Genomic DNA, 25,705 nt, shown 5'->3' with positions numbered 1-25,705 from the left:
CCGCCGTTGAAGAGGCGACCTCTTATAAGTTCCATGGCCAGGGTCCCTTCGCCAGGCCCCCGGGGGGGTTGCGAGCCTGCGCACCCCCTTCTTCGGCTGGAGCGCAGCTTCACCCCCGGGAGGTCCGGGAGGTGAGTCTGCTAGCGCGCCACCATAAACCGGAAGTCGGTTGCTCCTCCAGGCTTGGCCGCAGCAGTGGAGCATGTCGGCTGCTGCTGCAGGCCCAGAGCAGCAGCTGGCATCCTCTGGGTTGGAGCAGCGGCTGGCGTCCTCTGTCACCGATGCTGGGCGCACTGTGGCTGAGCTGGAGCAGCTGCTGGTAGGCTCCTCTGTTGCTGTCAGACCCGGAGCAGTAGCCAACATCCATGGAGGGAATTGGCAGCAGTGGGGAGAGGGATCCCCCCTCCCCCACAAGTATCATGGGTTCCCACTTGTTTGGGTCTAATTATTTGGTGCCCTTTTAGATACCAAAGTTTTGTTTTCAGTTTAATTAGGAAAGGACCCAGTTTCAGTTTATTTCATCCACTTGTCTGCCAGGGATGTCTTCTGGTGCCAGGGACTTGTTTCACAGTAAGTCTGCTTAGGATGGCATTGCGAATAACTTCGATGACCAGTACTACTGATTCCCATCCTGAACACGATGCCACATCACTGTAGGAGGAGGAGGAGATTGGATTTATACCCCGCCCTTCACTTGGAGTCTCAGAGTGGTTTACAAACTCCTTTCCCTTCCCCTCCCCACAACAGACACCTTGTGAGGTGGGTGGGGCTGAGAGAACTCTGACACAAACTGCTCTTTTTCAAGGACAGCTGTGCCAGAGCTTGTGACTGACCCAAGGTCACATCAGCAGGTGCAAGTGGAGGAGTGGGGAATCAAACCCGGTTCTCCCAGATTAGGGTCCGCACACTTAACCACTATACCAATACAGCATTTCAGTGCTATCAACAGAGCATTGTAGCACCCAGGCATCACCTGGATTGGGCTGGAGGCAAAGTGGTATTTATGCTTTCAAGCACTGAAATGCAGTGCTTGCTTCCTGCCTCTGCCAACTCTGTCTGCTGAAAAAGATGGATCATGCTCTTAGGGAAGGGTCGTCTGTGCTGCGAAGGATTAACAAGGATAGCAGAATGGAAAAGGAGGAAAGAGAAAGGGAGATTATATAAATCTTCAGGATCTCTTTGCTCATTTCAGCAGGCTTTGGAAGGGGCCCAGAGTAATTAAGTGGGAAACATCCCTGCTCTTGTAATTAAAATGTCCAAAGCTGAGTCCCTGGCCATCTGAGCTTCGCTAATGAGCAATGGGCAGACTTACGATTGGAGCTGGCCTTGGATATTTTGGCTCTGGCATTTCCCAGTATAGTCAGGAGAGAACATGCGTCTTTGATTGAGAAATACACAAAACAGAACCGGATTCTGCCTCTGACGTCCCTCCAGGTTGTTCCAAGAGGCTGCTTTGTTCCAGACCACTAACCAAGAATTACCACTGACCTTTATTACCACATAATTGCTATAGTGCATACAGTGAACATAGACTATAATGCATAGAATGAACATAGGCTTTTGCAGTCCGCTTTTCATTCATCTTCATAACCACCCTGTGAATGGGGCACCTTCATTCTGAGGCCGGGAGAGGATCAGGACGATCCTGTGGGTTTTCCTGACAGAAGTTTGATCCCAGGTCCCAGCGTAACGCTGTCCTCTCTACCGCACCAGATCTCATCTTAGGACCACTCAGAAAGGGACGATGAGCTGCATCTTTATACATGGGATTGCTCAAGGGAGCATAAATCCTTGCGTTTTAAATTCTCAGCCACGTGTCTTGATGTCGCTGTTTCTGGACAGAAAGGGAGGGGAAAATACCTCCGAGAAGGATTTGTTCACCTTGCTTGCTTGCTTCCACCAAATACATACAAAGGCAAAAGACTAAAGACGAAGCGCATAGCATGCAGTTTCTGAGAGAAGACAAGAAGCTATACATGATGTGTGTATTTTTTCATCATTGAGCATTTCATCCCACTAAAATATAACTCAAGTGATAACCAGCCACTTATTTTCTTTTGTTTTTTTTAACTACTGGATCAAGGCATTTCCCCCCTCAATGCTTGATATACATGACATTTCCATACATACACTACAATCCTAAACAGAGTTTATACCCTTGTAAGTCTATTAAAGTCCATGGGCTTAGATGCCTTTAACTTTGTTTGGAATTGCACTGATAGTATACTAGATCTTTGATTGTGTCCAGATCATATAAGGTGCCTGCTGCATGGGAAATGCCCTCACAATCAGCAGGATGCTCCACATTATTAGAATAATCCCCCACATTTCCCAGAAGTGTAGAACTATATTACAGAAAGCAATCCCAACATTACTGGATTGGTTTGTGCGTGGCATCTAAGACACTTAAACTTGCCATTTTTTGTAAGGTCGGAAGCTGCACTAACTTGCAGAAATCAGAAGCAGCAGTGTGGAGGATGGCATGAACTAGTCTAGGAAAACATTGGCTTGGGAGGGGTTTTGTGCATAATTTGACTGCTGATTTGATGAAAAATTCTAGTCCACAGGAAATGTAAATTTTGCTGTAAAAACCACAATTATGTATCACATGCTTATTAAAAACGTATGCCATCTCATTAAACGGGGAGGGAAAGTACAGTTTTAAAGTGTCAGTTCTTTGCTTTCTTGATCACCATATTGGTGGATATAATAGTAAATTTATTCTGTTTTATGCCACCAGGTGAATTTCCGAGGCAGCATGCAGAAATTGATCAGAATCCGAAACCCCTGGGGGGAAGTAGAATGGACTGGAAAATGGAATGATAAGTGAGTTTCTGCCTTTCACATATGTTCAATAACAGTGGCTTGTGTGGAACCTAGTTTTTTAACGATGCTAAGAATCCTTGCTTAGAAGTCTCTGGTCATCTCTATTTCTAGAACTCATTGTGGGGAGGCCATAGTAGTTAAAGGCCAGGGTACAGTTGAAAGCACATAATTCAGCAATATTGCCCCAGTGAAGCATACAGTTGAAAGCACATAATTCAGCAATATTCCCATCCAGTCCAACACTATAGGTTTAGTCAGTGCTTGAGTGGGAGACCTCCTGGGAAGCTTGCAGATGCTGCTGAGTTCTGTGATAGAAGAAAAGTGGAATGTAAATGTTCAGTTCAGATTCTCTCCTCATATATGCCGAAACCTCATGTGGCAGTTCATTCTCAGTTTACATTATCTGAGATCCCTTTCGTTTGTGTTGGTGGCTTTATTCAGATATCATGGTTTATAAACCACAGTTTGGTTTTAAAATCCAGTTTACCATGATATCACAATGCAAGCTGACCAACGAACTATAGACAACAGCTTGTAGTTGTACCTAGGTTGTTAACTGTAGCTACTAAAGCTTGGATCCACTGCAACATTTCTGCAGAGGGAAGGATTTCCATCTGTACAATGTGACTTTCTCACATACTCCACTTCAACAGCAGGAGCAAGGAGGTGAGAAAATTGCACTCCATGGGTAGAAATACATCCGTCTGCAGAAGCACTGCAGTGGATCCAAGCCCATCTGTGGTTTCTTGTTATTCTGCATATAAAAATCTTGGTTTATTTAGTAGCAACCTCCTTCTCAGTATCCCAGACACAGAGTTGGTGGCCCAAAGTAGCAGAAAAATCTCGCTGCTTTAGTGGCACTTGCTATCAATTATGCTTTCACAGGACGCACCCTCCATCTCCCTCCCCAGTAGTGGCAACTCACCAAGCAGGACTGTGTGGCTTCAGTCTTTTCCAAAGGGAAAATTTCAAAGGCATTAGGAGAAATGATCTCACTTCATCACATGCTTGTTTTCAGTTTGCCAACATAAACAATAAAACCGCTCCAAACGAACATTATTTCAGTGAAAAGTGAAAAATCTGCCTAGTGGCATGCTATCCTCTCCATAAAAAGTCTCTTCAAACCTTCCGCCATTTTGCATAATTTATATTTCAAGGGAGGGACTTTAACTGAGCAGCCAGTGATAATGTATTTCTTATTAAGTTTTTATTTGGTATGGATGACCAAGGGGTAAAAGGAGTACTGAAGGATGATAGGGAAATGGCTGAGAAGCTGGATGCATTTTTTGCCTCTGTCTTCACTGTGGAAGATGAGAAGTGCTTGCCCACTCCAGAACCACTGATTTCGGGAGTGGTGTTGAGAGACCTGAGTCAGATTGAGGTGACGAGAGAGGAGGTCCTATGCCTGCTAGACAACTTAAAAACTGATAAATCACCAGGCCTGGATGGTCGGGTTAGAACAGATAAAAGGAAGAACTTCTTCACCCAAAGAGTGCGCAGTGGCAGTGGCAGTATCGTAGCCAATGAGGTTAATCCGAGGCGCGATTATTGCTAATTGGAAACTTTTCCCAATACCCCGCCATGACGACTTGAAATATAGTCGGCATTGGCAATTTTTGACAGTCTCTACGGAGACATGGAATTCAATGCCACTGGAGGTTGTGGTGGCTACAAGCAAGGACAGCTTCAAGAGGGAACTGGATAAACATATGGAGCAGAGGTCCATCAGTGGCTATTAGCCACAAGGTATAGATAGGAAATCTCAGTCTGGGGCAAGTGGTGGTCTGTATTCTTGGTGCTTGGGGGGGGGACTGTGGGAGGGCTTCTAGTGTCCTGGCCCCACTGCTGGACCTCATAAGAACATAAGAACATAAGAGATGCCAATGTTGGATCAGGCCAAAGGCCCACCCAGTCCAACACTCTGTATCATACAGTGGCCAGAAATACCAGTGCCATCAGGAGGTCCACCTCTGCTCCATATGCTTATCTAATTCCCTTTTGAACCTCCTGATGGCACCTGGTATTTTTGGCCACTGTGTGACAGAGTGTTGGACTAGATGGGCCATTGGCCTGATCCAATATTGGCGTCTCTTATGTTCTTATTTTTCTCAACACAAAAAGCTTAAGGAATGTGGTGAAGTGGCAATAATAGAGTGAGGCCTGTTTTGTTTCATTGTTTAGGGAATACAGTGCAGCAGGGAGGGAGAGTGTGGTCGATGATCAGCTTAGCTGACAGTGACCTGTAAGCCTCTGGGAAGGCTTAGCTTGCTCTAGGCTTCCCTGCCGATATCTCCCACTCATTTATTGCACCTGACCAGTAACTAACAGGCTACATACAGTTATTTGGCAGAGATTAGGACTGCTGTGTTGGTCTGCGGTAGACCAGCGAGATTTGAGTCCAGAAGCCTCTTAGAGACCAACAAGATTCTCAGGGTGTGAGCTTTCGAGAGTCAGAGCTCCCTTCCTCAGGTATATTTTCCAAAACCTGGAAGCTGTGAGGGGTGAGGAATGAATGGGCTTCAGTTTGGGGGACAGAAATATAAACGTTGTGAGCTTTAAAACTTGCAGTGTTTACTTCCTTATGAAGCCCTAATTTATTTTAAGAACATAAAAAGCATAGGTGTTCATAGTAAACAAAATTGTGCTGTTTGTTATGTTTGTGAAACTTATATGTCTATAAATCTTAATTTTTGCCATCTGAAAAGGACAACATAAACAAAAGGTTTTTTTTAAAAAAAATTAGAAACGGCTTTCCATGCGGTATTAGGGAATAGAGACTATCAGCAGTGTTCTTTCAGTTTTTCCATTAGAAAAACTGGAGAGGGAAATCCTCAAAAGGCCTGCTTGTGTGTTTCTCCCAAGCATTCGCCCCCCCCCCCGCCTTTATATCACTAGCATCCAGGCAATACAAAGGAGTTGAGGTCTGATTTATCAAGATAATTCTGCACGTAGAAAGCATGTGTGTGCGTGCGCGTAAAGTGCTGTCAAGTCCCAGCTGACTTTTAGTTTCTGAGACCTGACGAGATTGGGCTATACCATGCCGTCTTCTATGCAAATAGTCATAGGGCTCATTCAAATGCTTATCGTGACTCACTGTGTTCTGGGGTTCTCTTAAACTGGCTGTAGAGGCCTATAGATTATTGCAGAACCCAATTACTGCTTTCAAGGTCAGCTGTAAACTTCAGATAACTTTGACTCTATATTTATAGCTGCCCAAGCTGGAATAGTGTTGATCCTGATGTGAGAGAGAGACTAACCAAGAGACATGAAGATGGAGAATTCTGGTAAGGATGTCTTACCGAAGGTAGGAAGTCTTTACAATTACTACTGCTTAGTAAGGTTCTGGGTGTATAGATGCACACACTTGTATTCAGCCTTTGAACATCTGGCTAGATAATGAGCCATGAGAATTACAGCAGCCCGGTAAGTAGGCAGTGGGAGAAAGTTGTGTCAAGGGCATGACTGTTAATTATTGCTGTAGCTTGCCGATGCATTTTGCCATCATGATGGAGAATGGTCATTCTTGACTTAACTGATGTTGGAGAGGGTGACAGGAAGAAGCTGTAAAGAAGCACTGGATCCACTGTGTTTTGAAAGAGGCATTGTTCACAACCTGCTGTACCATCAGATCGTTTACTCCTGAGTAAAAATGCTACCATCTGGGTAGTTAACTCTGTGTAAAACTGATAGACTGCCCCACACAAGTCCTGGATCTTCACTGCTAGGGTGTGTGTAACCCCCCCCCCAATAAGTATCCCCAATGTGATACTTATTAGACTACTTGGCAACAGTCTAGGTATTGAATCACGGAGGCTTATGTGACCTGCCCCAGCTCATTAAATGGACTTTTGGTCAGTTAAGAAAGACTACACCCAAACATTATTGGATATCAAATTATAGCAATCAGATACCTCCAGGATTGTCTTGTGCACATAGTTGCATATAGTTTGCTATAGTGCAAGAACAAATCATGTGTGGATGCAGCCCTAAATAGCACATTGGTGGCCATTAATTCCAGAAGCATGTCAAAGTCCTCTGTTCTTACTTGAACTTTTGTGTGTGCACCTGGCATTACTTTCATAGGATGTCATTCAGTGATTTCCTGAGGCATTACTCCCGCCTTGAGATCTGCAATTTGACTCCAGATACACTGGCCAGTGAGAAATACAAGAAGTGGAGCCTGAATATTATGGACGGGAACTGGCGAAGAGGGTCCACTGCTGGGGGCTGCAGAAATTACCCCGGTAAGTTGTTCTTTAGACAGCTTTTGCTTTTAACAGTGATTGGCTTTTCCCTGATGTTTCCCTAGCAAGCATAAAGAATTACATAGCATCTTTCCACATCAGGACTTCATTGAATTCTGTGTTTGGGACCATCTGGGTATGTATCTCTATTTTAGTTCTCTGCCATTAGGAGCTTTTTTTTTACTTTAGTGCATCATAACCGTTTGTGCTTTTGGAAGCATGCTGCACATTCCAGTTTAATTTTCTGAAGGGTACATTAGCTTCACAGGAGGGAAGATGGCATGTTACAGCTCCATCTCATCAGATCTTGGAAGCTAAGCAGGTCTGGGTTTGCATGAGAGACCACCAAGGAAGGTTTCTCACTTGCCTTGAAAACCCCATGCTGGGGTTGCTGTAAGTCAGTTGTTACTTGACAGCATATACATATGTACATTAGCTTCATCTGATTGTCACAGTCACTCTTGAACCTGCAGTCAGTGTGCTCCATTCTGTACAATAGTTTGCTATTGCATCAAATCTTGGGATGCTTGCATTTAGAGATTCCCCCCCCCCATTGTCTATTACATTGTCCGAGGTGAAGCTGTGACTCAGTAGCAGTGCATTCACATTGCATGCAGAAGTTTCCAGGTCCAATACCCAATGCCTCCAGTTAAAAAGGGCTCCACTTGAGATGTTGGTGGTGAACGGCCAGTCAAAATGTACAATAGTGACCTTGATAGACCTAATAATCTACCTTGATATGGTTTATGTGTCTATGGCCCTATTTTTGTGCTCATCTTGAATGTTGTAAAGTCTTCTTCAGAAATTGTTTGCTGGAGGACACTTGGATATTGTGTCAGTTGGGGTCCAGCCTGTAACTGTCTTCTCAGAGTGGCCTTGCAAGCCAATGTCCATCTGTTAAAAGGAAAAAGATAAGAAACCTGGGTTTGGCAACTGTTAAAGCCAGCACTGAGCCACTGACATGAGGAAGAAATAATCCCAGATCTCACAAATTCAAGCAAAAGCAATAGATATGCAGAAATTACAACAGAAAGGTTATTGATGCAATAATAAGGTTTTCAAGCTTATATTTGTTAAGCAAATCCATCCCATATGACCCTATATTTGGACAAAAATTGTTCGCAGTCCTTATCAAGTATTTATCCTTTTCCTTTTCTAAGAATCAGGCTCATACTGAGTACCAGGAGGCTGATACTGGTGCTCTACACAGGCATTGGCAAGCCACTTAAGCCTCCGTCTGAAACTGGCCACAGATTCTGGGTCTTCCAGAAATTTGGTTCACAGCATAACATTTACAACCTGAACTTCACTGCAATTCAGAGGTTCAAAAGCAGTTACAAGTACTAACAATTTTGGGTAAAATTAATCCTAAAATATGTCCATAATGTGGACATAGAAATCTGAAATGGAAGGACTATGTTTCCCATGTACTGTAAGCAAGGATATGTTTGGAAATGCTGTGAAATGAGAATGGTTTCAGAAACATCCTTTGTTTTGTCAGATACATTTTGGATGAATCCACAGTATTTGATTAAACTTAAGGAAGAAGATGAAGATCCTGATGATCCTGAGAAAGGCTGCACCTTCCTAGTGGGCCTGATTCAGAAACACCGCCGGAAGCAAAGGAAGATGGGAGAGGATATGCATACTATTGGCTTTGCCATCTATGAGGCAAGCTCATTTTTTTCTTACTTCCTGGCAAAACTGAGGTTTGTCGGATAAAGATGTAGATCTTTTAAGGGGGGAAATGAGCTAAAATGCATCACAAATGGGTTACAAAATAATACATTCAAAATCCTCCTCACAAACTGGACAGTGTTTGGGTTATCCTTTAATACAAATGGTGAGTTCACAAATGTACATCCTTCACTGATTTGATTGTAGCATCTGTTATCCCCCTCCTTGCTCTATGAAGTGCCATATTTTGAGGAGTCACAGCAGACCAGTGTTCCGTCTAAGCTGTTAGTGTGAGCTAGCTCACAATTTTTTAGCCCCCAGCTCACAGATTTTTGTCTTAGCTCATGAAGGATGGCTCCAGAGCAAACTAATTTATGCAGCAGCCAAATCGCTCGCTCACACCTTTAATAGCCAGTAGCTCACAAAGTAGAATTTTTGCTCACAAGACTCCACAGCTTAGAGGGAACTTTACCAATGTTACCTAGCCTGTAATTTCCATTAGGACTCCTTGTTGAAATATCAGTGAATGATACCTAGCTTAATAGGAAATAATGTCAGTCACAGTTTGAGTTGTGGCTGAGAGGGAGTTATGTAGATGTAGGTCAATTTAAAAAAGGTAAATAACTTGTGTCTTATTTTGCTCACCCACAGGTACCACAGAAGGTACGTAATATGCATTATATATTGTGTCTCTAGCCCAAGACTACCCTGAGCCAGGGGTGTAGTTTAAGAAGCAGTGTTTTAAAGGTGATTTTTAAAATGTTAGACCTATATGTCATTATCATAATGCAGGTTTTATGTTTCTCCATTTCAAAATCCAGTGGAAGTAATTAATCACATGAAGACTTAAAAATGAGCAACAATGTCTCTGAAATTCAGATTCAGTGACAAAGCTGTATTATATTTATTTTAAAACTGTTTTAAAATAGTGCCTAACCCTACAAGGGCATAATATTAGTGAAAATTTGATTAGGTAAATTACCAGTCATATATGGTCAAATAATAGGTGTTTCAAGCATTACTTTAGTAAAACGGAAAGAAAAACAGCCTTCTGCTAATTACCAAACCCTATTGTCAGTGTTCTGAAACACAGAATTACAATAAAGTCAATACAATTTTAATTTATTGTTATCATACAGATTTATTGTTATGATACAATTGTTACAAATATAATTGTATACAGTATTTTATATCAAAGTATAAAAGGGTAAGCTATATTTAAGAGACTAAACAATTTTTCCTGGGTTTTATTGTGGTTCCCAGCGATACCTTAAGAAGTCACTTATTTTGTTTCAAATTAAACAAGTTGATTACCACAACCAACCATAAAAGATGATGATAACTGCTTATTTGAAAATAACTATGTAATATTTCATCATATCTTTATCCCATCATCATATCTTTATTCTCTGCTCTTATGACTACAGTCTTGAGCATCAACAGTTCGTCAACAAAAGAACAACAAAATAACAACAATAGTGGTAACAACAAATACAGTCATAACAATTAGAGCACCAAGTTGTCCAGATCAGATTTGATTACATAGGGAAAAAAATTGGCACCTGCCAGAGTAGTAGTATGATCACTTCCAGGCAAAAGAATCTGTATCTTACAGGGGGATGGGATACAAACCAGATCCTTTAAAAAGGGAGAAACAAATATCATTCCATACCTATGGAATTTTGGACAGTCCGGTAAACAATGGAGCAAGGTATTAAGACTCCCTGTCACAGCTGCAAAATCTGTCGGCTAATGGGATCCTTCCAAAACGGCCAAAGAGTTCTGCTGTTGGGATTGAATTAAAATGAGCCAACATAAAGGAGCCACCAGGTAGTTGAGATACGCTGGGCAGCTATGTAATATGCCATTTTCTTCTCAAGTCATGGTATGTGGTTATCCTAAAACTATAAAATTATGGGATCCCTGATCCACAGCCTAATCTAGCCCCTCTTCCATTGGAATAAGGTGTTTGCCTACATTGTCTGGAGTAAAAATGGTAGGCCCAATAGGGTGGACATGTAGAGCCATACAACCAGGAGGTTTTTTTATTGTAAAGCAGTAGATAAGGCCCAGGGCAGAAGACCTGCTCTGCTTTATCTGGGCTCACATCCCTATGGTGTAAAGTATTTTCAGTTCCTTTCATCCTGCTGAGGGAATTAATCTCAGCCTTTTCACAGCTCTGATATTTGTGTACTTTTCTGTTCTCAGGGCAATTCTGGGAATCACTGTAGATTTCTCTGCGTCCCCCCAATACTTTTGCTCTGTAGTTGTAGTTAGGATTGCCAACAGGCCTGGAGAAAAGTGCCCTATCCTTTTAATATTTATTTATTTATTTATTTCATTTGTATCCCACCCTCCCCGCGAACAGGCTCAGGAGGGCTCACATTAGTCGGTACAAGGTACCATAAAATCCACATAAAACATTTAAAACGTTTTAAAACAGTCAGATAAACATAAAGTGCTAGTAGTGATCATCATTCCATCATTAATTGAGATGGCGTACTATATGATGTACCAAGCAGACAAATTCCGACTCAGTGATCTTCTGGCGTCACACAATGGCATAGCTCGATCTGAAAGCCGAGGCCGGCCCATAACCACAGATGTTGGTGGTAGTGGTGAGGGCGGCTCCTAATTGAAAGCCTGGTGGAAGAGCTCCGTCTTGCAGGCCCTGCAGAACTGTAGAAGGTCTCGCAGGGCGTTGACCTCTTCCAGGAGCTCATTCCACCAGTATGGAGCCGCCACTGAAAAGGCCCTGGCGGCAGTGAGCCTGGCATCCTTAGGGCCTGGGAGGGTCAATCGGTGTTGTGACCCCGACCGTAGTGCTCTCTGGGGTATATATGGGGAAAGGCGGTCCCTCAGGTATGTCGGACCCTGGCCATATAGGGCTTTAAAGGTAAGTACCAGCACCTTGAAGCGAATTCGGTATGCTATTGGCAGCCAGTGCAGTGCCTTCAGTGCAGGCCGGACATGCTCCCATCTAGGAAGGCCCATCAGAAGCCTGGCCACGGCATTCTGCACTAGCTGCAGCTTCCGGATTTGTGACAAGGGCAGCCCCATGTAGAGACCATTACAGTAGTCTAGTCTTGAGGTGAACATCACATGGATCACTGTAGCCAGCTCATCACGGTCAAGGAAGGGAGCCAACTGCCGAATCAGCTGCAGATGGTAAAAGGCCGACTTAGCAGTGGCTGCTACCTGGGCCTCCATTGTTAAGGAGGTATCCAGGAGCACTCCCAAACTCCTAACCACCGGTGCTGGCACTAATGGTGCCCCACCGAAGGTCGGGAGTGGGATCCCTACCCCCAAACTGCCCCGACTCAGGCACAGGACCTCCGTCTTCACCGGGTTCAGCTTCAGCTGGCTCAGCCTAAGCCAACCAGTCACGGCTTGCAGTGCCTGGTCCAGATCTTTTGGTCTGGAGTCTGACTGGCCGCCCAACATCAGATAGAGCTGGGTGTCATCAGCGTACTGGTGACATCCCAGCCCATACTTCCAGGCAATCTGGGCAAGGGGGCACATATAGAGGTTAAATAACATCGGGGAAAGCACTGCCCCTTGAAGCACTCCGCACTCAAGTGGGTGTCTCCTGGACTGCTGTTCCCCTAGCACCACCCTTTGTCACCAACCCTGGAGAAAGGAAGCAAGCCATTGCAAGGCAATCCCCTGAATCCCCATGTTGGCAAGGCGGTGGGTCAGCAACTGATGGTCGACCATGTCAAACATGGCTGACAGGTCCAACAACAACAGTGCCGCCGAACCGCCCCGATCCAGATGCCTCTGGAGGTCATCCATAAGAGCAACCAACGCCATCTCCATCCTGTGTCCTGGGCGGAAGCCGGACTGGAAGGGATCTAATAAGGAAGTGTCATCCATAAAGCCCTGCAGCAGTATCGCCACCGCCCTCTCAATTAATTTGCCCAAATAGGGCAAATTGGAAACCGGCCGATAGTTAGCCAATTCGGCGGGATCCAGAGATGGTTTTTTCAGGAGAGGGTGAACCATCACTTCCTTGAGTGCCCCAGGGAACAGCCCCTCAGAGAGGGACTTGTTGATAATTTCCATTAGGGCACCTCGGAACCCTTCATGGCCGGCTTTAATAAGCCAGTAAGGGCACGGATCAAGGCTGCACGTGGTTGGCCCTACAGTTGTGAGCAATCTGTCCACTTCCTCCAGGCTGAGCGGGCTGACATGATCCAAAACCGCAATCAAAGACATGCAAGGGGCTTCAACTTTATCCGTGAAACAGCTCGCAAATGCCTCACAGCCGATGTCCAATTCCCTAGCATTTGGTCTGCCCTGTGGCAGAGCTCTTATAGACCGAATCGTTCTAAACAATTGGGCTTGGCATGAGTTCTCAGATGCAATTGTAGCCGCATAGAACTCCCTCTTAGCGGCTTTGACTGCCATCTCATAGGATCTCATAAACGTCCTATAAGATGCAGAGTATTAATGGGTTATTAGTTACCAGGTGATATTATTTACCTTCATGCCATGAAAAACTTCAGCTGCCCATTTCCACACATTATTAAAGGGACAGGACATATTTTCTCAAGACATTTGGCAACCCTAGATGCAGTGTTTTGCAGAACCCTTTTTTCATGGCCAGTAGAGCTGATAGGTGGCTGCGGTGGCTCAGAGGTTAAGACACCGAAGCTTCAGACTGGAAGTTCTGTAGCTCTGCAGTTCGAGCTTCCATCTCTGATCCCAGCTCTTGCCAGCCTAGCAGTTTGAAAGCAAGAAATTGCAAGTAGATAAATAGGTACCACTTTGGTGGGAACAGCGTTCCGTGCACCTCTGCGTTTAGTCATGCCAGCCACATGACCGTGGAAACGTCTTTGGACAGTACTAGCTCTTCAGCTTAGAAACAGAGATGAGCACCGCCCCCTAGAGTCGGATTCGATTGGCTTTTGAGCAAGGGAAACCTTTACCTTTACTTTACCTTTAGAGCTGATAGGCTTGCCTTTTTCCTCAGCCCTAATCCCCCCACCCCCAAGAAATTGAGGAGCAGGAAAAAATAGCCTCCATAGGAACACTCTAGGAATTTCCCCGTAGCAAACACCATAGAAATTAGGGGAAATTCCTAGAGTGTCACCTGGACATGATGTCATATCCTCCCCAGTCTCTAGTTGCCCTAGACACTGTACTCAAAATCTCCCAGCATTTGCCAAGGCAGTGCTGGCAACTGTAAGAGCTGAACTGAAGAATCTTTTACACTAATTGAAGGAACATGTTCCAAGATATGATATATTCCCCTCTCATGTAATAATCCAGTGTTTGTCAATGTTTATTTAGTCTCAGAGGTCTATATATATAGTATTTTAGTATTATTTCTTCAGTACTGGGATAATACCATTGGTTGTGTTGCTTTCTTTTATGAAGTTTTCTGGCCAAACTAATGTTCACCTGAATAAAAACTACTTTCTAACAAACCGTGCAAAAGAGCGATCAAATACTTTCATCAATCTCCGAGAGGTGTTAAACCGATTCAAGCTTCCAGCAGGAGAATACATTATTGTGCCATCCACTTTTGAACCCAACAAAAATGGAGATTTCTGCCTCCGAGTGTTCTCTGAGAAGAATGCAGAATCACAGTATGTACCAGTTTTCCTTATTTTCTGTTTTTCTTTCCTTAGCTAAGATGACTCAATGAATCTGAGGAACCATGCAGTTTAGAGAATACAAACTTATTGTACCTCATCCATTTGGAGCTCTTGGCTCCTGTGAGGAAAAGTACTGTTGTTGCCAACTATGTCTCTGCCAGAACAGGTGATTAGGATGGGCCACAGGCTGTAAATAAGCAGGGAAGGCAGATTCATCTTCGGTTCTGTGAGAGCAGTGGGGCTCCAGGGCCTGTTGAGTCACTGATTTTTTTTTAACTATCCAGAAACTAGGAACTAAAGGGGAACTGTTATTTCATCTCTGTGATAGTCAAACTATCCTTGCAGCTATAGGGGAAACCAAGTGATGAGAGCTAGAGCCCTCTGCTGTGTGCATTGCAGCAAGGACGAAACTCCCAAGCTAGCCTTCCTCTTATCAGGCTATGTGTCTGGATTCTGTGTGTCTAGATTCTACATAACCAGCATCCATAATTCATAGCAGAGTTGCCAACCTCCAGGTGGGGCCTGAAGATCTCCCCTAATTTAACTGATCTCCAGACTAAAGAGATCAGTTGCCCTGGAGAAAATAGCTGCTTTGAAGGGTGGGTCCTGTGGCAGGTGTCCCCACCATGGTGCCATGGGCACCATGGCACCCATCAATACCTTTCCTGGTGCCAGTTGGTGGGACCGGCTGGGGATTTGCCCATCAGGGTTTCTGATGGGAAATTGGAATAACAGCTACCACCAGAGTGTTGGTTTTATTCTCTCTCTCCTGTTTGCCAGTATATATATTTTGTGGCTGCGCCTACCACCTTGTTTCAGAATTCCAAAGGTGCCCACAGGCTGAAAAAGGTTGCCTGCTCTATGGCATAACCCAACCATTACACCCTGTAACCCAAATCCCAACCCTAATTCATAGACACAATACAACATGCTACTCAGAGCTAATCTTCAAGGTCATATAAAATAATTGTATCATTATTTTTCATCAAAATGATGTAGAATTACTTTTTGAGTGTTTATGTATTTGGGGGGGGGGAGCGTCAGATCTCTTTCATGTATCTCTCCAGACAAGCCCTAAGAGAAGCAGTTTTATTGTACATATTTTCTGTGGATTACGCTCAAAACAACTGTGCAACACATGCCTCTTGGTCCTGCTCCAGACCTCACCAAGAGCGTGGCACCCATTGTTGCATTCACAAAGCCTCATCCCCACCTATAACGTCCATGACTTCCTCCTATCACTGCCAGATCTTCTGTGAATTGGTATGTGCTTTTGTGCACTCATATGCGTAGTGTTTTTCCCCTTGCAGCAGTCTGATTTAAAGATGATTAGTAGTGAGAGTCAGACAAGAATTGGGGAAACCTAGGTTCAGATTTCCACTTAGCTGTGAAGATCAATGAACGACTTTGGACCAGTCACTCTCTCTCTCAGCCTAACCTAAGATGGAGAGAACTGCAGAAGCCATTCTGAGCTTCTTGAAGTTATGTTGAGGTTATATAAAAATAAGTCTGATGAAAAACCTATTTCTGCCACTGGTTTCCTCAGGTAGGATTTGATATTAATATTATATTAATTGTTTCATTTAAAACCTGTTTCTGTGAAAGTATAAATCAAATATTGCTTCCTTAGGCTCCGATCCAGTTTTTGTATGTTGCACAACACTGATACCCTCCGAATGGAAACACACTTCCATCTCTTTCATCAGACACTGAATAATCATCATGAAATATCATGATCACATCTGTGGAACAGGATTGGAGACTTTATGACTTGTTTTCTTTGATATTTTCTTAAATAATTCTAAGAGAATCATTAGAAGGTTTAACATGAAGATCACTATCTGTAACTAGCTTTCTTTAATATTGATTCCTATCTGTTTTTAGAGTTCTTGATGATGAAATTGACGCCAATGTTGAAGAGGTATGCTGCCTAATTTGATGAAATCTGTTTTTAGTTGAAACCAGACTGCTGCAAACATCTTCCTCTGGAATACACTTTTGCTTTCCATGCTTGCTGTGTTTTGGAGCTACTGCAAAACTGCACAGTATTACATTTCCTTAGAAATGAATATTTGTCTTCATATATACATACGTACAAGACTATTGCTTCTGTTGTAGTGCTTCAACTTCAGTGGAGTTGTGAATTCAGCTCATAATGGGCTTGTCAGGGAGAAACCCTTTTGCTCACTATTACGAATACCCCCATTCCAAATTCTTTTAGCAGTGTCAGTAGTAAGAGAGATCTGCAGTATTGCAGTATGGTACTATCCCTATCCAGAGTGCAATAAGAAATCATGTGATGCTGCAACCTTGCTCAAGTTTAGCAGATTAAGGTCCTGGTTAGTGTTTGGATGGGAGATCTTTTAGGAACCTTATGCATGCCACTTTGGGTTCTACAATCAAAAAAGGTAGGATATAAATGCTATAATAAGAATAATGTCTACGATTCTTTGAAGTGTTACATACTGAGTAGCAGGGGTCATTTCGTAGAAAAAGAGGTGCAGGAGCTCATTTGCATAACTCATTTGCATATGCAACATCCCCTGACAAAGGGCAGGCATGTTTAAAATGTCTTTTTTTTCTTCCCCAGATGGGGAAGGAAAAGAAACGCATTTAAACCCCCCCCCCTTCCCCGAGTTTCTCCGCAAAAGCAGAGAGGCTCAGGGGGGAAAGGGCGTATGTCTGCCTGCCCTTCCCTTCCCTTCCCCACGGCAGGCTGGCTGGGGAAGCAAAGGATGGGCATGCAAGAATGCCTGGGTTCCCTACTCCTGGGCTTGTTACTCCCGGAACGCCGTTCCTGCTCGTTCCCCCTCGAGTAGGAACATGTTCTGGGAATTAGACCACTAGACATTCTTGTCCGATAAGGTTATACATGTCTATAAGTTTTATCACAATTAGAGCCACATCCATTGTTCTTTATTTCCAAACATTGAGGTTTGAAATGTTGTGCAAAGCTTGGTTTTGTTTTAAATCAAATGAAATGTTGAAAAGCTTCCTGCTGTACACGCATCACTCTCCCTGGATTATACCAAAATATTTCCATCATTCACAGCAAATGGCAAAATAGGTGTCTTCTCTTGCATTATCTGTAGTTTTAACACTGCAGCATGAGAGAAACACCCTGAGTTTCACGGGAGGATTTATGCATTATTCAGTCCAAAAAGAATTTTAAACCAGGCCTCGGGAGTGAAAATTAAATTTTAATACATTTCCCTGCTTCTCCATATCTTTTTCTTAGCTGAGCAGCCCCTTTTCTTTCTTCTTTGTTCCATCCAGTTGTTTAAATGTATATTGATACAGCCTAGGGAACTAAGGGACTGACTAAAATCACCCTTTTGTCTAAGTCTGATAATGGCACACAAGAGACTGATGGTAATTCAAAACTACCAAAATGATTTATTTCACTTTTGAGGGAAATGGTTAGGTTGGTATCAGATTTAGGACTTAGAAGGTGAACAGGCAACAGGAATGAGGTAACTTTGTATAAATATAAACAATAGATAGTTTGTGACAATCAAATAGTTGTTTGGTTATATAGACAGGTCTTTAAAACTCTCCACTCTTAACCGATACTCTCAGCCATGGAATTCCATTAGAATGCCCTGTCACTCAAGGGTCTCAGACCAGGTTAAAGCATTAACCATTTACTGTCCATTACAGATGTATTTATCGTAGTCCTAGAGACAAAGCCTGTTCAGATTATTAAATCTTCCTTAGATGTTTCTGCCATTCATTCCTTTTTGTAGAAAGAAGTCACTGAAGATGAAATTGAACCAAGTTTTAAGAAACTGTTTGGACAGTTAGCTGGAGAGGTGAGTGGTTTGGTTATCCTTATCAAGGTCTCTTTTTAAAAATGCACTATCCCTGGCTAAGGGTCAGACCCCCAAGAACATCAGTGAAAATCTCTGTCTGGAAAAATGTGTTGGTCATTGCAACAGAAGGGATGATATTTAAAGCTAATGGTTTTCCCAGCGCTGTCTTTGCCTTTCATTTCCACAGGATGGTGAGATCTCAGCCTTTGAACTATGTAATATCCTGAGAAAAATTATGGCAAAACGTAAGTCCTTCCCTTCTTTTCTTGAAGTCAGTGTTATGTCACAAACCATGTGCCAAACTATCTGGTAACCAAACACTTTTAATATGACAGGCTGTAAATATTCAGATCCAGTTGAGTGGAGGTCATTGCTGTCTCTTGTCCCACATAGAAAAAGCCCCCGAAGTACATCATTAAAGTGTTTCTAACTGCTGAGGCCACAAGTTTCACACCTGGGCTTAATTTGTATCGCTATCAAATATCATCAGCAGGGAAAAGATAAAAGCCTAATCATTTAATCAAATTACAGTTTTTAACTTGCATTGCTATATCTTCACAAATCACTCTCTTACCACCATCCCCTACTATCTCTTCTCCAACTGCAGGAACAAAAGAAGGGAAGGGAGGCTAGCTAAGCTTTTGGGCAAGTAACAAAACTGCAGTTTTCCATTGCAGACAAACATAAAGAAACACCATGTTAGAACGAAACATACTCTACTAATATGCACTTGTGTCTTCATATATTGATTTACATACAAAGAGACCCTAGTATATCTTACACATATTCATTATAATACAAAAACCTAAAGTACATTATATATATCTACTAATAGAAAAGTCTACAGCTACAGAGACCTATTCCAATGCTGTAGACTATCTTGCTCCTGATAAGAGACTGATGGTGGCAACAGTCGTAAATGATATGACAATGAGAGATGCAGCAGGCTGTTATGTTCTCCACAAAAAGTCATTCAGCAACCATCAAAGCAAGCATGAGAGATGCAGCAGGCAGTTATGTATCCACACAAAGTGATTCAGCAAGCATCAAAGCAAGCAACACACCTCCCAGGCAAAAATTACATGTTTCAACAGATTCTTCTTCAGGCAGACATATTTTTCCTGGAACCAAAGCTCACAATCTTACAGTGCATAAGTCAACAATTCTATAGAAGGCTTCTCTAGAATTGTAGAATTATGCACTGTAAGAAGAAGAATCTGTCAAAACATGCAATTTTCTCTTTGCCAAGACAGTTGATCTTTTCTTTTTTCCCTTTATAGTTGAATATAAGTCCTTCTGGTAAAATCCATCCCTGAAGAAATGCTGTAATGTTTCTATATTGCTTTCTCTTCTTTCGTATTTCAAATGGAACACCTTTTAAAATCTTTATTTCTTCTTGAATCTTTAACACTGTCCCAGTAGATGCTTTAAATATCAACTCTCTTGTTGATCTTTTCGCAAATGTTACAAATATTTCCCCTGGGACATTATTTTTCTTGACAAACTCTGAATATGTTTTGTACACCATGTCCATATTGGCTTGTAATATTTCAGGTTTACTGTTGATCAGGGGAGCTAGTGCTTCACTTAGGCTCTCTTTCAGATTCTCATCTTTTTTTTCCTGGAATACCTTGGAATCTTAAAACATAGTGATCTTTCCACTTGTAGTTGTAATAATTGTTGTTTTTCTTTATATGCTACATCCATTCTTTGATCCAATGCTTTGGTCTTACATTCAACCTTTTACAGCTTTTGAGCTGTCTTCTCTGATTTTGTCTTAGTTTCTTTCAGTTCTTTCTGCAGGGCATTAAAGTTCTTGTTGAGATTAGTCATCTGATCCAGCAGGGGGCACAGGGCTTCAGAAATCGTACCAGCTATATCAGACGTTGATTCTGGTCTTGTGACTAGTGATGCTATGCTGGCAGTTCCTGTAGTCAATTTGCCTCTGGACGCCATTTCCCCCCCTCGCTGAGACATTGTTTACTTTAAAGTAAGACATTACTTTAAAGTAAAAGTTTTTTTAAAAGTTCTAGGATTCTTCTTTGCAGTATACAGTACAGCCCACTGCACTCAAGGTAAGTTGAGTGGGTTTCATACAGTAGGGTTTCGGCTTGGCTTCTAATTTTGTTGCTTTTCTCGCTATTTTATCTAGGGTAGGGTTTCTCCTCCCCCTCCAAGAGGCCCCCCTCCAGACTTGAAGCTTTTGCCGTCTCACTGCCAATTCCCACTACTCACTTGGTATTTTTTTGAAGTTTCTTCGCTCACATTTATAATCGCTGGTTGCCGTCGTATAGGGAAGGTCTCTGTTACTTAGGTCCTTGCTCGCTCTGGTCTGGAATGTGTCTCTTGTTGCCATTGCTGGCCTCGGGACAGCGGGACCTTATGGAGCAAAAAGGTGCCCCGATCCCCAAGCCGCGGCTTCAGAAGTGGCTCCTTCAGCACCCCATGCTAGAAGCCCTCTACAAGGGCTTCAGGGGAGAACAAATTCGCCCAATCTCCCTCCCTGCTGCCCTGATTCATAACGCACCCATCGGAGCTCGATGGGGTGCGTCTGTCCGCAGGTCGCCAAAATCGGAACGTATTTAAATCAATATATGAAGACACAACTGCATATTAGTAGAGTGTGTTTTGTTCTACCGCGGGGTTTATGTTTGTCTAACTTTGCCGTGTTCCATGTGTGTTTGTTGGTTTTCCATTGCAGGCCAAGATATTAAATCAGATGGCTTCAGCATTGAGACGTGTAAAACCATGATCGATCTGTTAGATGTATCCTTCAGTGCATTTTGTATGACTGCCTTCTTGTACATCTATAAAATATGTCATATTTAGGAGATTAGGAATTGGTGAGAGGCAGTGTAGTCTAATGGTTATAGTGTCAGACTAGGACTAGGAGATGTAGATTCAAACCCCTACTCTGCCATAGAAGTTTGCTGTGTGACCTTGGGCTAGTCACGCACACTCAGCCGGGTTGTTGTGCTGAAAAATGGAGGGCAGGAGAACAATGTAATCTGCTTTGGGTTCCCCTTGGGGAGAAAGGTGGGGTAGAAGTGAAGCAAAGAAATGAAATGGGGGCAAAGGGTGACTAGAGGGATAGGAGTTTTAAAGTCTTTTATGACTATTTCCTAGGTTGAAACTCACCTTTCCTCTGACACTTTGGGTCCTCAAGTGCATATTTGCACTTGCATGTATTTGTCACCACTGATTTCTTTACTTTATTTGGATGGGTATTGAAATCCCAAGAATATCTTTTGTAAATTCTTCAGATGTGAGTCTCTATCCAAGAAAGTGGGACAAATGCAGCTGTAATGTAGAGCTGGGCTGTAGCCAGTTGATTGCACAATATGCTCAGGGTTGTACCTGCACCCATGTAGATATCTGTAATGGTCACTAGGCTTTCAGTATAAGGTAGTACTTGTGTGTCCATAGTGTCCAGAAAGGTACCTATTGTGTAGATTGGTCATTGTTCTGGTTGATGGTGGTGTGAAGGATGTTGAAGCCATGGTGGAATCTCTTGAGAGTTTCCTTTCCACAAATCCAGGTGATGAAAATATTGATCATAAATCTGAAGCAAAGGTTAGTGAGTAGGAGATGAGGAAGTGTTGCCTGAAGTCAGCCATACACGTTTGCATACAATGGTGCCATGCAGGAAAAGAATCATATCAGTTATTGTAGAGTTTATTTTTGTTGCAACAGACTAGTGTGGCTACCCCTGGAATTATTTCCAAAAGACGCAAGCAAACATATGCACCATCCTACCCTATAGAAGTAAATAGGAAGCAATCTTCAGATTCACAGGCCCAAAATAGGGCAACTTCTCCCCAATGGAGAAATTAAACTGTTGAAAAGAGATGACGACATTCTCAACATGTATGATAAACTGGTGGTATTGATGACGGAAACCACTTGAAAGGTTTTGTGCAGTCTATAAAACTAATCTAGCATTGATTGTTAATTTTGAGGGAAGAGTATAATAGAATTTCCCAATAATATAGCGCTAAGAATCTGATTAAGACATGTATTGCTCTCTCAGTATCTTTTCAAAGATTTGCTTGGCCAAAGTAAATCTTACTCTGGATAAAAGAAATAATTTTTGCTACTTGAAATGAACATTTCCTTAATGCCCAGACTGATGGGAGCGGTAAACTGGGACTGAAGGAATTCCATGTACTTTGGACAAGGATTCAGAAATACCAGGTAAAAGGACATCTTTAAATGAAATCAAGCAGGACACTGAAAGTGCCTGAAATGTATTGTGACACAAGCGTAGGCTACAGTCTACCTCATCAGATGCATAAAGTGGCCAGGATGGTCGGTGGGCTTACATAAAACTATTTCCCTTCAATTGTGTGTATATAAGGTGAGAGTGAAACATATTTTGATAGCAAAGATGCAGCTTGCTGAAATAAAAGAACATGATGAAAAGTTTAAAGCCTCACTGGGAGTTAGGCATGGATCTGGATCAGACTTTGGCTGGATCTGGATCAGACTTTAAAGGAAAAAGTAAGTGGTTTGCAAATGTGATTTCTCTGGTTTTTATACAGTACTGACTGTGCTGAGGACAAACAATAGATACAGCATGGCATAAACCACTTTAGAGGGCATAGCCAAGGCAGTGTATATTCTGTCATTTGTGCAGTAAAAGTACATAAATGTGGTAATGGGTGCAGAATTTAGCTTCCTGAGAACTGAAAGTACATTTCTAGTTATCACTTCAGCAATCAACTTGAAAGAATGTGGAAAATGCATACTGAAATTTCTGAAGTCCGATGTGTGGCACAGTAGGCCTTGCAGTGGTAGATGGGGCTTCAGTGCCTGTACCCCTTCCTTGTACCTCCCCACAAGTCAGAGCAGAATTATGGAAATTGAATATGCCTAGTTTGCCCTATCAGTCCAGATTACAAAATTCAGCTTGGTTTTATGGGGAATGTAACTTACATTGGCATAGAAGGTACACACACCTTACCCATGGCAATTCTAGCAACAGAAAGTTGCCCTCTTTATAGAACAGAATGCCATATATGGGTATTTTGAATGGAGCATCTGCAATAGAGAGTACACAAACATTGCCATGAACACAAGGATAAAGTATTACCAGGTACATTACCAGGTAATACATTGCCTCAGAATGGGCTGCCTGAAGTCATGGAGGTTGCACGTATTCAAGCTTCCCCTCTGCCTTCCTGTACCACTGGCCTTCTGAAGTAAGGTTTTCTTTGGAAACCAAAGACACAGAAGATATCTAACAGCTGTTGTATCTCTGCACTGAGCAACTACTGTTGGTAGTGGCATGACAGTAATACCTGCAGACAGACTATGTATATATGTACAAAGAACAGTGGTGGTGTTCACCTAGGCTGCATTATTAGGTTCAATTTACAAGGCCCAAGAGTGTACCTTTCAAACAAAAAGAATAGGTCTTTTAAGTTCATCCAAGGGAAGCTACAAGAATAATAGGGCAATTAAAGCAAGGGGAGCAGTCAGTATTTCACAGCTTGTTCTTTCCCTTTGTAAAGCAGAGACTGCTTTGTAGAAATACTTCTCTACCCTGAACTGCTGTCATGTTTATAACTCTGGGTTTTGGTTTTGGCAGAAAATTTACCGGGAAATAGATGTAGATCGTTCTGGAACCATGAACTCCTATGAGATGCGGAGAGCCTTAGAGCAAGCAGGTACTTCTCAGCCTTTCCTTTTAAGTGCTACAGTTAATTAATGCAAGAAACAAAACAACAGTGTGGAGTTTCTTTGCACAGAAGTTCTGCACATAGAAAAGCCAGTCACCCGGGATTTCCCCAAACCTGCTGAAATTATTTGTTGTGTGTATTTCAGTAGCCTTAAGCGTGCCTCACTTTATTCTTTATATATCCCCATTGCTGCATTTTACAGAATCAGGTAAGAAAAAGGCAGTTACCTGACACAAGAAGATTTAAAACTAAGCATACAATCTGTCCCATTTTGTGCACACAACTCACAGGAAAACTCCATATAGGGATTCTGGGAAAACATTGTCTTCTGGGTAAACTAAAATGTTCACCGAACACCCATACTTGTTCACCTTGCTGCCATCTGTTTGATTGGCTAGTTAAGTGCCCTCCCTCCTTCACTTTGGTCATCCCCTTAGCAACAATGACTTTACCTCTTAGCCTATCATATTTTGCTAGATGATGATCTCTCTGAGGGCAAATGGAGGTAGTTCAGAGGAAAGATAATGCTTGCTATATTGCATGATCCTCATTCTGAATGTGTTAACACTTGTATTCCTGTTTGACACTCTTCCCCCCCAACTGCCTGAAAATTGCCAAAAGGGCTGCTGTGGAAGGAAGCAAAATTTTTTGGAAAGACCCCCACCACCACCAATTTCCATTCATCTCTACATGCACCATGGTACTCTGGACATGCACATTTCTCCCAGAGTATCATCCAGCCATGTTACTCATCACATGCAGGCTGCATACATGTGGAGCCCAAGAAAACCGGCTTCCCTTCCCAAACAGCTGATGAGTGCTATTACTAATTTTCTAACAGCTATACACAGAGAGAGAGACTCCATCCCATCAGCAAGATTAAATGACAAACCATTTGCACATCAGCCGTTTGCAGGCAGTATCTCTCGTGTAGCTACGGATATGCATGCACAGGCCCACTTTCTACATGTGTATGCCCCTAACTGGATTCAGGCAATATTATACAGAGTGCAGCCTTTCTGTCAGTGCTCTCTCTCAAAAAAATACAGCCAAGTAAAAGGCAAAACTTTGCTGGATTTAAGTAGACCTAGATAATCCTAATTATGCATGAGAGTTTACTCATTATTACATAATTCTAAAAATATCACTCTTTTGGGAGCTGTGCTGACTGTTAATTAAATTTCTTCACATAGTTTGTTGCACATGGTTGTTTGCAGCTCCAGGGCATCTCTTATTTATGAGAACAGCAAAGGACATTTGACTGAGAGAATCATTTCTACAATCAACGCTGCCTAAACACGAATGGTAGCAAGTGAAGGATATTTATCCATTTTTTCAAGAGTTTTCAAATTTTTCTAGACAAATTGGTGAATCATTACGAGGATGAAAAAAAAATGCCTCCATTGCCAAAAAAAGCTGATTGTTGCATAAATGCCTATTTAGCCAGGCTGTACACATGTGCATGCACACACTTAGAATGAGGCCCATAGCAAACGTGTGCTTTTTTTCTTAAATCACCCAAACTAATACTGAAAAAGAATGAGGGTGGCTCCTGACCACACATTGTATGGGGAGCACAACTGATCAAAAAGCTAATGCAGAAAAACAGTGAATCCAATCCACCAGGCTTATTTTATTTACTTAATTTGTAGCCTGCTTTTCTCACTGAGACTTAAAGCAGATTGCATGTATATAAAATAGTTCAACAGCACAGGGCATCCGATAAGAAGGCTACAGGACTAGGATTACAGAAACTGGGGAACAGTGCAAACAGTGCAAACAGAAACTGTCCTAAGGCTTGATGTGAGTAGATTCTACAAGATTGCAGTTGTTTCATCAGATTTTTCCTGTCCAACACACTG

At 42.5% G+C, this 25,705-nt stretch overlaps 1 protein-coding gene across 1 annotated transcript in view; it reads left to right on the top strand.

Moving 5' to 3' along the window:
• The window catches only part of CAPN2 (calpain 2), a 60,861-nt gene that overhangs the window by 32,264 nt on the left and 2,892 nt on the right, over positions 1 to 25,705 (top strand). The window contains exons 7-18 of the mRNA XM_015424593.1: positions 2,741 to 2,826; positions 6,036 to 6,110; positions 6,910 to 7,070; positions 8,572 to 8,741; positions 9,399 to 9,410; positions 14,130 to 14,341; positions 16,235 to 16,271; positions 18,097 to 18,162; positions 18,350 to 18,407; positions 20,864 to 20,928; positions 22,288 to 22,356; positions 23,753 to 23,831. Of these exons, the coding sequence (XP_015280079.1) occupies positions 2,741 to 2,826; positions 6,036 to 6,110; positions 6,910 to 7,070; positions 8,572 to 8,741; positions 9,399 to 9,410; positions 14,130 to 14,341; positions 16,235 to 16,271; positions 18,097 to 18,162; positions 18,350 to 18,407; positions 20,864 to 20,928; positions 22,288 to 22,356; positions 23,753 to 23,831 (1,090 nt within the window). The remainder of the gene's footprint in view (positions 1 to 2,740; positions 2,827 to 6,035; positions 6,111 to 6,909; positions 7,071 to 8,571; positions 8,742 to 9,398; positions 9,411 to 14,129; positions 14,342 to 16,234; positions 16,272 to 18,096; positions 18,163 to 18,349; positions 18,408 to 20,863; positions 20,929 to 22,287; positions 22,357 to 23,752; positions 23,832 to 25,705) is intronic.

The sequence above is a fragment of the Gekko japonicus genome, unplaced genomic scaffold (assembly GCF_001447785.1).
Source record: "Gekko japonicus isolate JY-2015 unplaced genomic scaffold, Gekko_japonicus_V1.1 scaffold404, whole genome shotgun sequence".
Classification (NCBI taxonomy): Eukaryota; Metazoa; Chordata; class Lepidosauria; order Squamata; family Gekkonidae; genus Gekko; species Gekko japonicus.
This window is presented reverse-complemented; position numbering and strand designations above follow the sequence as displayed.